Source organism: Coenobita brevimanus, chromosome 94 (assembly GCF_032717465.1).
Source record: "Coenobita brevimanus isolate Jiangsu-jjx chromosome 94, ASM3271746v2, whole genome shotgun sequence".
Lineage (NCBI taxonomy): Eukaryota > Metazoa > Arthropoda > Malacostraca > Decapoda > Coenobitidae > Coenobita > Coenobita brevimanus.
The window spans coordinates 8866544-8879134 of record NC_137047.1 but is presented as its reverse complement, the minus strand read 5'-3'; the positions used below and the strand labels follow the sequence as shown (position 1 = coordinate 8879134).

At 40.9% G+C, this 12591-nt stretch overlaps 1 protein-coding gene across 1 annotated transcript in view; it reads left to right on the top strand.

Annotated features, from left to right (window-relative positions):
* Positions 1-293: 293 nt before the first annotated feature.
* Positions 294-12591, top strand: part of Syx16 (syntaxin 16) — a 31671-nt gene continuing 19373 nt past the window's right edge. The window contains exons 1-4 of the mRNA XM_080282751.1: positions 294-429; positions 4777-5025; positions 5652-5814; positions 7945-8044. Of these exons, the coding sequence (XP_080138877.1) occupies positions 346-429; positions 4777-5025; positions 5652-5814; positions 7945-8044 (596 nt within the window). The 5' untranslated portion in view covers positions 294-345. The remainder of the gene's footprint in view (positions 430-4776; positions 5026-5651; positions 5815-7944; positions 8045-12591) is intronic.

The window sequence follows — 12591 nt, the reverse complement described above, 5'->3', positions numbered from 1 at the left end:
CTTCACAAACCAAACGATCCACAAAAAATTGTACTAATGGCTGTGGAGTTACAGTTCTGTCGTGTGAAGAATAATTGACACAAATGGTGCGCTGTGTACGGTCTTGGCTTTTGTTCAAACAATTTTAATTATAAAATAATTCACTAGGGCCTAAAATCCATGTACAATGGTTTTCCGTCACACTTTTTTGTAATATCTGAACATTCTTTTTCATACTACAGTAAACTATAATATGAAAAGTGTTGAACATTCCAAGTGAGAGACTAAACAAGGACTTTGACAGCTGTGTATGCTGGTACGCTACACTACGTTCCTGTAGCTGATTGAGGGGACGCGATCATCAAAATGGCATCGAAAAACCTTACTCACATATTTATGATCATGAGAGATAAAGCCATACAGCGGAGAAATATGTACAAACGTGTTGAGGTACGGCGACAATTTTAGAGTCTTAAGTATGGAATATTATGTTTTGCATTTTAACTGGTCCTGTTTTAGAGTAAGAAACAGCCCCAGCATGTTTTTTCTATCCATCTATCTATGTAGCTGGCAATTTCTGGAGGTGCAGTACCCCAGTACTGATGGGTTTGGAATGTTTTCCCTGACTACTAGGATGTAAAATCCACGAGTCTTAGGTGTCGTTAAGGGGTTAATTATTATTTTTATGGCAATTTTTCTATCAGTCTATAGGCAGAAGCCATAACCTTGTAAGGGGTGGCTGTTTGAGGTAGTTGCTTTGCAGGGAGGGACACTAAGGTACAGTATTATTTTACAAGTTGCAAATACGAAGTTCAGGAATTTTAGCACCGTTAACATATAGTACATTCCCTAAGGATCATAATGAACCCCCATAACCCCATTTGAAAATTAATATTTTCAGAGAGAAAGAATTTGATTTAAATTTCCAAAAAATATATACCTAGGATCTTGGCCAGTCCATGTAAAAAATGCATGCGTTCGTATGTGTGTTTCTCCACCCTTCAGCTGCGCATGCGTCGGGTAGGTCTGTACCACCCACTCATAGGCCTACTTTAGGTCATGTGATAGTATTCTACCAATTAATTTGAAGCGCGGTCTTTGATTTCTTCTGGATGGAAAATTCAAATCCTCAGAATGGCCTCTGAAGAAGAAAGACGTGCTGTGTGTCCTGGGTGCGATGCTGATTATTTACGGGTGATTAAGCATTTCCACCCAGAAACTGAGGAGGCAATTGAGTTTTTAGAAAACATGGTGTATTAACTCTGGAAGTTAATTGCCCAGATTGTCAGGAACCGTGTAAATTTAGAAAAGACAAACATCAGTGGTACTGTGGTCGGTACAAAAAGTATGCAAAAACCAAGAAACGGCTCCTGTGGTGCTGTTGCCGCTATCCCAGGAGACGACGATGACCCAAATGCCCCTCGTTCTGGACCAATGTATCTCTAGGGTAAGCATTCCCCTAGGATAGGTTAGGTTTGGTTAGGTTCGGTGTGTTTGGTGAGGTTACATTAGGTCTGTTTGGTTAGGTTAGGTCTGTATGGTTGGGTTTGGTCTGTTCGGTTATGTTAACCGGTGGTCTATCTATCAGTCTATTGCCAGACGCCTTAATCCCTTATATGGTGGTGCAGTATATTTTTCTGGTGATTGTTTATGCGATTTGAGTTGGTTTTTACTTCATTTTTTTTGGAAAATGCTTGATTTCACCTACTTGTACAATCAAAGTTCATGATTGGACAAGAGGGGAAATGAGGCATTTCCGACAAAAATGAAGGTCAGAAACATTCAAATCGCATCAAAAACTACTAGAAAAATACATTACATACCTGTGGGGTGTATTGGCAACTTGTAAAAATTTACTGACACTAACCCTCTGTCAGCCCACTTGTTGACGTGTAGGTTACCATGCATTGAAATATTTTGATATATAGCAGTAGGCTACTCATTACTATAGAAAATCCCTTTGAAGTACAGTATGAAGCAACATTGATTAGCCTAACATTATGCTGTAAAACAGTTACCTGAAAAAAAGGATTAGCGTAATCAACTGTAACAAGCTATTCCACTATTACTTGCTAAAACAAAATTAAAGTTTTATGGATCTCTAAAAATCCAGACTTGAAAATGTATAGAAGTGCTTGGATGATCAATTTGCTTTTTCGTACAAACATGGACTCCTGAAATTTCCTTTTGACATTAAACACATCTCACCTTCTACTGCCGTTATTGCTAAATACAGTAGTTAATCATCGCAAATGTACTTTTTAGTACTAAGTAGATAAAGAGTTGGAGTGGGGGTTGGGTGGGAGCAGCACGGCGGAAGCGGTTTATTCCAGCTTCCATCTCCATTTTTCATTGCATCTAACTTAACCTAACCTAACTTAAATTAACCTAACCTAACCTTATTTAATATAGTGTGGATGTAGATTTGATAACAGACAGAGCTGCAAGCTGAACAACCCCCACTCCCACTCCTTATTTACTTAGTACACTAATCCCTCAATTATCCGACTGGATAGTGGATCCGTGTGGATGATGGACTTCTCCCCTGGTCCCCTTTCGTATATACCCTAACTTTGAAAGCCACTGTAAATGGCCACTACAGTACATCATACAAAACCCGATATTTATTCCTGATGTTTTACACTACTCTGTCTGCTCAAGCAGACCTATAAACCACAGCCAAGCAATTAGCTTACCATGGTCAGGCAGAACCATCAACCACAGACAAGACAACACCACTGCAGGGTTATACCCTGCAATGGCATGAAAAAAACAGCCCTGCCAGGGAAAAATATTCACTTAGTCATAACTTCCACCTGGATGCAAGCATTCTGTCCAGATAAAATGAAAAAATGTATGAATAATGGTTTTGAACAGCCAGATCACAGCATCTGGATAATGAATTGTCAAGATAATGGACGTCCAGATAATTGAGGGATTACTGTACTAAAAAGTGCATTTGCGACGATTAAGTATCTAGTAAAAATGACAGTAGAAATGCCTACTGTCAAAAGGAAATTTCAAGATTTTATGTTGGGTCTGGTTAGTACTTGGATGGGTGACCGCCTGGGAACACCAGATGCCGTTGGCATCCCTACGTGTGAAGTGGGGTTGGTGGAGGATTAGTGCCCCTCCCTGTAAAACAATTAACTCTAAGCCCTTGGCCACCCCGTCTGGGATACATGGCGTCTGGCAATGAATGAATGAATGAAACCGCAAATTGTCTGATTGGACTTATACATAGATCTCAGTCTGATCAGAGTAACTTTAGAAAAATACCATTTGCTAATACCATACTGAAATGTATGTTTGCAGCTTTATTAAGGTTTTTAAAAGATTTTGCAGCCAGTGATTTAAAAAGTGAATACTGTAATATAGTTTTAATGCTGAATGCTGCAGTGATAACAGAAGTTTGGGAAAATGCATAATAAATGGTTCTGTAGCTACTGACTTATGACCTTTCATCAGTCAGTTTTATTATATCTGAAGTGGGCAGACCTTTGAAGCATAGGGAAGATGTGGACTGAAAATGTGGTAAAATACAGTAAACATTATACTGTAGTACTCTTTAATAAAGTGAAAAATATAAAAACAGCAAGTTTTGCAGACTAAGAAAACTACAGCTGGTTCTTGACGTGTACTGCAAGATGATTCTGAGACTCTTATACTATTTATCTATCTATCTATTGCCAGACGCCACAATCCTGTTCGGGGTGGCCACAAACAAATCGCCTCCACATTGTCCTGTCCCCCACCATTTCACTGCCCTGCTCCCAACTCACACCACCCTCTCTCATATACCTCTCCACCCCATCCCTCCATCTCATCCTTGGCCTCCCCCTCCCTCTCCCCCCCTCCACCTCACTCACATACACTCTCTTCGTCAGTCTTTCACCCTCCATCCTCTCCACATGGCCAAACCACCTCCGTGTATTCCTCATAACGCTTCATATCACATCCACATCCACACCACAACGCTCCTTTATATCCTCATTTGTCAGCCTGTCTCTCCATGTGACTCCACAGGCTCCTCTTAAATAACTCATTTCCACTGCTCTCACTATTATACAAATGTGGTAAATCACTGATTATATGCTATTTAAATACATGTAGCTGAGTGGTTAACATCCTAGACTATCAAACTGCCAGTCCAAAAGAGTCAGGGTTCAAATGCTGGTAGTCAGGTGTCCATCTACCCAATATGGGTTGACTAAGAAAATGCGTATATACTTAGGGTAACACCAGTGGGGGGTAAATGTAGTAATAACATGATGCAGTGACCTTGTATCCCAGGGTAAATGTTGAAAATGTGCTACAAGCCTGAAAGCCAAAGTTACCTAGGTAAGCACTGTAGCTAAGTGCCTAAAGGCATCTGGACCCACCTTTTTTTCCTTTAAACAGTTACATGGATCAAACAGTTGCCTGCTGTGATACAGGAATGGCTAAAACACCTGTAATATCAGTGGAAAGGCAATGAACAGTGTTACTGAATGTCTCTTAAACTGTTCCTTACTTGATGTGGAATTGATCTGCTGTCTTATAATCAACAGTTCATGCCTCCACCACGTGACAGTGTTCATCGTCAATATTACTATGCCCTGCTATAGTATAGTACACAAACTTTTTCCTGTATCCTGGCAGCTCTGTTGGAGGCTACCAGCCTTTGGTTCTTTTCTTTAAATTAAAAAGAAGTCTTCCACTGGATTAGAACTAAACCTTTTCACATGAGTAGGGTTGTTATTCAGAACCTGCACTTCATCTTAAATCAATTTTAATATGCTTATATGTTTTATGCAGGCATACTCAGACCAGGATGCCTTGGTTCTGAGTGAAGAGTTGGAAAATGGTGTTGCATATGGTGGTGAGGGGAGAGGTCTACCAGACTGGGCAGTGTTGGTGGAAGAAGTGCAGTACAATATAGTGGCACTGAGAGAAAAGACCAAACGTGTAGCTGCCCTCCAGAGTAACTTGGTGCGCCGACCCTCACTAGATGACAACACTGAAGAGGAGCGACAGTTAGCAGCACATACCAATGAAATCAGGCGGGTCAGTGGCTACAGTATGACAGGTACACGAGTGGATAAAGCAGGCAAGTCAGTTGAATGGTCAGTAAGGTTAGCATATGAGTTAATGAAAACTATAGTCATAAGCCTGTTGGAACAGTCAGGAAGCTCAGTAAAACTAAGCAGACCAATAGGATACATTATGCAAGTCAATGAGTATGATTATAATCCAGTGAATTATATGAGACTGGATGCTGGGGAAAGATAGTGCAAGACTATGTAAGAGGGTAGGTTGATGCAGGTCAGCAGCTTAAGTGATACTAATTAAAGGGATGTGCGATACAGATATTTGGCTTAAGCAGCATGATCTAGTAAGTGGTGTGACAGACAAGTGGCTTAGGATGAGAAAGGACAGTAGATAGTGTTGTACTGTATTTCTGATCACTATGAAGCTTTGAAAAATTATAAAGAATATTTGTCTATCTCCCTATAGCCAGACAGCGTAATCCCATAAGGGTTGGCCGTTTGACTTTGAGTCAGTTGTTTTATGGGGAGGGGCACTAACTGCCAACCCACTTGTTGACATGAAGGAAACATGTATGGGTTGTTTAGAATATGCAGTACAGTATTTGATAAATGAGGTTACGATTATAAATGCATCCATTTCAGAGCCTTGAACGTTGCCAGATGCTGATGGTACAAATCAAACATGGTGAAGGGGGAAGTGGGAGCCGAGAGGACATACTGAATAGAAATGTGGTGCGTGCACTTAGCTTTGCATTGCAGGAAGTCAAGAATGAGTTCATGACTGCCTGTTCTGCCTTCACTACATGTGAGTTCTACCCTTAGGATGGTGAAATAAATGTTGATCTAATAACTAGTACTGTACAGTACTAGGGCAGATGTTTGTGTTCATGTAAGTGTTTTACTGTGTATTAAGAACATTATTTTACTTTACTGTATATTCAGTTATACAGTAATCCCGCATATTTCGCGGTAGTTACGTTCTTGTAACCCCCGCGAAAAGTCAATTCCGCGAATACTCTATTAACAATTGAATCTTACACTTGTGTCCACCTTGCTGCCCATCACACAGTCCATGTCCATACTGATTGCGAGACAATTCGCCGTCAAAACATGGACGATTCCCCTTCAGAACAATTCACACCCTGGACGATTCCCTGCCATTCCATAAATATACTAATCAATACTTTTATCAATATACTTATTATTAATTAATCAATACTTTAATAACTATATTTCAGGGGGATCCAGCAAAGTCTATGTTCAGTAGCGTAGGTTCTGGATATTATTTATTATTGCACCTTTAGTCAATAATTAACTTGTTTCTTCCTCGCTGTAGTCGCCTTTGAATTATATTCTATCGTCACCCACAGCTATCTTCATTAATGAAGGTGAATTGTTTTGTGTTTGTTGTGACTGCGAATTGTCCCGAAACCTCCATACTCATCCCTAAATACCTTCTTACAAGATTGAAAGCACATACTCCATTATGAAGGAAAAACGTAAACACCGTACTGTAATACACAATTATCTACACATTTATTCACAATACAGTACAAAATAAAAAGATGCATTAACTGGTGATAGCAAACACTCGCACGGTCGTTTCTTAGCTTGTCCAGTAACACAATTTTCTCTAAGGTCATAACTTTTCTTGATCATTTTGTCACTTTGGAGTTCTTACTAATTGTATTATTAGCCTTTGGTGAGGCTGGCTTACGTCCTGGGGCCATGTGGAAAGCAAGTGGGAGGCAAGAGGCTCATATCATAGTGCGGTTACAAGCACACCAAACACGTAAGGCAGTCAGGCGTGGACTGAAGAATGCGGGGCAGAAAGCAGTGTTGCCATATCCAAACAACGAAATTATGCTAGGGCAATGCAAAAATTATGCTAGATTGAGCAAATTTGTTCCAAGTAAAAAATGAATTATGCTAACTTGAAGCTAAATGATAAAATTCTATACATTCGTGCAACATATTAATTATGTATTGTTTACTATGAAAATATTAAAATGAACCTACATACAGTAAGAGGATAAATATTGGTTTTCTGCCCATACTGCTTTTTCCCACGAAACTTACGTTTTTCTGATGGATTTTGATGGGATTCATTCGATTTTGAGCATCATTTCTGTTGGAAATAACCAGATTTTGAGATATGACCCCCCCCCCATCTCCCTGCAATAATGGGGGATCTTTGGGGAATCGGGGGTTATAGGGAGGGGGGGAAACACAGAAAATGGTCATTTCCGACTGAAATGAAGCTGAAAATCGAATGAATCATACCAAAATCCATCGGAAAAACCTAGGTTTCATGGATAAAGTACAAAGCTCAAACTTATCCTAACCTAACCTAACCTAACCGAACCAAACTGAACCTAACCTAACCTAACCTAATCCAACCTAACCTAACCTAACCAAATCCAACCCAACCAAGCCCAAACTGAAAGTAACCAACTATTCAAACATCTTCTTACCTTATTCGTCTCTCTCTCTCTCTCTGATTTGTAGCATTTATAAAATTATTTCAAAAATATTCCATTCCATTCTAAATTATGCTAGAATGATTCTAAAACTTTTAATATGCTAAAAATATTCCAGACTTGAAAATTTGATCAAAATTATGCTAAAAGAATAAAATTATGCTAGATATGGTAACACTGGCAGAGGGGCCCCGGGAAAGGGACAGAGAGTGGCCTGAGTTTACCGCGCTACAATTGGAAGCTGCGGGAATTTCAAATTTTTTGTTTTCTGTATATTCAAGGATATTTTAGTTGAACTTATTAATGCTAAGAAAATCCACGAGAGGGCAAAACCGTAGACAAAAAATCCGCAAAAAATGCGGGATTACTGTACTCCTGTTTTAAACTAAAACTAAATAACCGTGCTGAAGAACAACACACAGGCTACCTTTGAAATTAACGTATTCATGTTTCAGCAATGAATAATATAAAGAAGACGAGTTCCTTTGTTCACGAGGGTGGCGGAGACTACGACAGCGATTATGGAACCTTTGATTCCTCCACTACTCAGAATCAGTGAGTTCTAACTTTATTCTGTTTACTTATATATATATATATATATATATATATATATATATATATATTTTATGCAGTCGACTCTGGGCATAGGCTTCACAGCCTGCTTTCAAGGCCCAGTAGTCCTCCTACATACCATACACCTCTCTACATGTCACCACTTCGGCACTAACACCCACCATCCATACTGAATACAATACTTGCTAGGGCTGTCTCATACAGGACTGGTGTATTGGTATTAACGGGGATATTTTTTAGACATGTCGGTGGGGCTTCTTGTAGATCAGTAAAGTCTGATTTTTTGAAATTCAAATCCTTAAACTGTTCCCTGCCCCAGCGGGATTTGAACCCGGGTCCGTTAGGACTGCAGGCCAACTCTCTATCCACTCACTCAATGTAGTGCTGCTGTCGGGTGTCTGCCCTTTCCTTTCCTCCATCCTTCTTACCTTCCATCCTCTTCTGTCTTCATTTCCTTAATTCTTTCCTTGTCCTTCTGCCTATGGGTAACTTTACACTCCCACTTCTGTCTTTCTTTCCATCATTCTTTCCTCTTCCTTCTGCCTGTGGGTGACTCTACACTTAGTGACAAGCCAAATGGTTTCCTGTACACCAGGAAACCATTTACTACACTGGGTGGTAACCATATAACTAAATTTTGGCGCCTGGTGGTTTAGTGGGTAATTATTGCGCTCCAATCAGATTGGGCTGGTGAAGGTTTATATCCAAGGGATGGTTGGGGTTGATTGCTCATGTAATGCCACTCAGGGATGAGTGATGCTGGTCACTCTCATCTTAAAGGTCGGCACCAACTGACCTGGGCTCCTAAGCTCCTCATGGGGCAGTGTAGGATTGCTTGATGATGATGATGACTTATATTTTTTAATTTGGCTTATGTTACACTTAGGGATGAGTCAGGCTGGTCACTCTCATCTCAAATGTCAGGACCAACTTGCCCAGCCCCAGGCTCCTACTCTTCTCATGGGGCAACATAAGATTGGATGATGGATGGATGGACTTGTTACAGTGTTCTGTACAGCAAAAGGTAGACATTCATGGGAGCTCCTTTGGTGGCTGAGGGGTGTGTCCTAAAATGTGGTAAATATCCCAGGCCATATAAATACTGTATATATAGTAAGGTACCAGGTTACGTCAGAGTTCCGTTCCTGAGACGTGACGTAAGTCAATTTCGTATGTAACTGGAGATTTTGACTGTACATTGTACATTTATATCTCAAGGGAGTGAGTTTTAAGATGAGGAGATGATGTGAAATATGAGGGACAGGGAATGCAGGATGGACAGGACGAGAAGGTGATGAGTAGAAGGAAGCAGGGAGACAGAAGTGAGTGAAAAGTAAAGAAATGAAAGAAATTGAAGGAAAAAGAAATGCCAGGGGAAAAAAGGAGGGAGAGAAGAGAGGAATGAAGAAAGGAAAGCATATATTAAAGGAATGGGAAGGGAGGAGAGAAAAAGAGGGGGGAAAGGAAGCGTGATGTGTGGGGGAAAGAGAAGGACAGATGGGTGTAGGAAGCTAGGAAAAGAAAAGAATTAAGGGAGGGGGAAAGAATGGAGGAATGGGGAGTAGAACGAGGAACAGATAAGGGATTAAGGATTAGTGAGGAAATGGATGGGAAAGAAAAAGAATGAGGATGAGAGGGGGGGATAATAGACGGAGGAGGGAGTTAAGGAAGGAAACAGGAATTGGGAAACAACAGGAGATGAGTGAGGGAGGAGATGATATAAGGAAGGAGAGAGGAGAAGAGAACAGAGTGGAAAGAGACATCTCGCAGCAGACAGCAACACTTAAAAACCCGTGCATTACGTTTATTTCTTCATTATTTTATTTTTTAAAATTTCCTTGTAGCGGACTGTCTTAACCTCGAGATTGATGCAAGCTGAGAGCAACATATCCTTGGACCTTACACTCAACCCTCGATTTGGCAGACCCCTATTTCCCGGATTTCGGATTTCCCGGACACGGGCTGAGGCCGGACAATATTATCAAATGCCAGACAAATGCCCGTACAAGTCCGTGATTCTCACAAAAGTCCGGCCATTATTCTCTCATATAAAACTATAAGCAGTCTGCTACACAACACAGAATAAATTTAGCAATGTTTTGACTCGATAAAGGCCATTTGTAACACACACGAGAAGATATTTTCATACATGAAACGCATCTTGGCCGCCAACCTGCTTCGCCCCACCAGTTCCTAACTTGTGCAGTATCCCATCTGCCACTTACCTTTCTCAAAAGCCACTATAAATAGTTTATTGCATGACAGTCAAATTTCAGGAAGGCTTGGACACGAGAAAATTCATAAATAATAAAAATATATATATTCTTATGGACAAAGTAAATGAGATCCATTCCTGCTCACTTAACTCACCTGACTCGGTGCGACTAAATACCGAATTGGCACTTTTCACTGGAAAATATTTTATTTTTTTTTCGCCACAGTGGCTCATACACACCTAATTATCTGAAATATGCTAAAAGAAATTGTACTTAATATAACTTTATTAAATTATGTTTCAGAGCTAAAATGTGCCAGTGTTAGCAGATATTTCCGCATCAGATCGTCAGCACACCTTGACAGACTTTTCATTTTCGTTTTCGTTTTTAAAGGCTCCAACATGCTTGCATGTGTCGGCCTTGGTCACCTAATGGCGGCTCTCCACGCTGCACGATCCATTGCAGCCTCCCTGTTCAGTCCCTTAACCCTAAGGTCACACTTAATGACCTCGTCCCATGTCTTTCTCGGTCTACCCCTCATAACCCCACCCCCAATATTAACACTTCTCACCTTCCTCACCCAATTATCATCCCCCATCCTCTCCACATGTCCAAACCACCTAAATCTACCTCTCCTCATCACAACACCAATACACTCCAGTCCCATCCTACCTCTCAACTCTTCCATTGTAAACCCAGCCCCTCCAGGCCTTGGACGCAGGGACGCACTGCACATCCACCTAATCATTGTCATTTCTGTACGTCTGAGCCGGCGAATGTCTTCCTCCTTCACTGCCCAGGTCTCACTGCCATACAGCATCACACTTCTAACACACGCTGCATACAAAGACCCCTTAGCACGTAGGGAGAGCCCCCTCAATGTCAGGAGAGGCAAGAGCTCCCTGAACTTCTTCCAACCACTTCTCACCCTAGCCACAGAGCTAGCTCCAGCCCCACCTCCAGCACACAACATGTCTCCTAAATAACAAAACTCCTCCACACACTCAAGAGATTCACCAGCAAGTTCAATCCTTTCACGGACGATCTCCACCTGCTCGCCCCGGCACGCCGTACACATAAAATCAGCATTATCTCGCAGTCTACCTCTGATACCACTACATCTCTTATGCACCCATTTATCACACACACCGCACAAGATGGAATTACTTCCCACGCCCTTGTGGCAAACTGCACACGGCCACTCTCCCTCGTCTTTGACAGTACCGCCACCAACCCTAGATATCATCACTTTTGTTTTATCTGCATTTACCCTTAAACCCTTTTGCCCCATACCATCTCTCCACTTCCTAAACCTTTCCTCCGCCTCCCTTTCATTCTCTGCAATCAACACCAAATCATCAGCATACAACAACTCCCACGGGAGTCCGTTTCTAAAGTCACGTGAAAGGGCTTCAAGTACCATGATAAACAACATGGGACTCAAGACTGACCCCTGATGCACACCAACATTCACGGAAAACTCATCACTCAAATCTCCATTCACTCTCACCTTGGTGTGAGCACCCACATACATGGCCATAACCACCCTAACTAGCCACTCCTCCAAGCCAAGCTTTCTCATTGCCCACTTCACCACCTCTCTAGGGACTCTGTCAAAGGCCTTTTCCAAATCAACAAAAACAAAATAAAGATCCCTTCTCCTACCAATATATTTTTCCTGAAGCTGTCGAACAATGAATATGGCATCAGTGGTCCCCCTACCTGGCATAAACCCAAACTGCATCTCATCAATATTCACTCTTTCTCTAATCATACCTTCTAAAACTCTCTCCATTACCTTCATTATCTGATCTAAAAGCTTTATACCTCTATAATTTCCTCTTTCCAGGGCATCACCCTTCCCTTTATACACATTTACAATTACACTCTTCAGCCAATCATCTGGGACGACACACTCATAAATAATCCTATTTATCAGGTCAGTGACTAAACTCACTGACCTGATAAATAGGCCTAAATATTTATTTTGAGTACAAAAATATGTATCTGCATTGTAAATCGATATTTATACAAAACAAAAGTCTCAAGGCGAGTTGTTAGGCTAGAGACAAAACACTTCTGCTAAGAAATTTTTGCCCTGAATCCTGATTTTCTATTAATAATTAAATTAAGCACAAACTTCTGACTGAATTTCAAATAATTAGGTGTGCAAACCTATATGGTGATAAAGATTAAAATATTTTCCAATTAAAATTGCCGATTCTGTCCAAGATTGGGATCACATTCGATGATTGTATCTCGATCAGCTGATTAGTGGTTGGCCAGTGTTAGCAGATATTTCCCCTTCAGCTC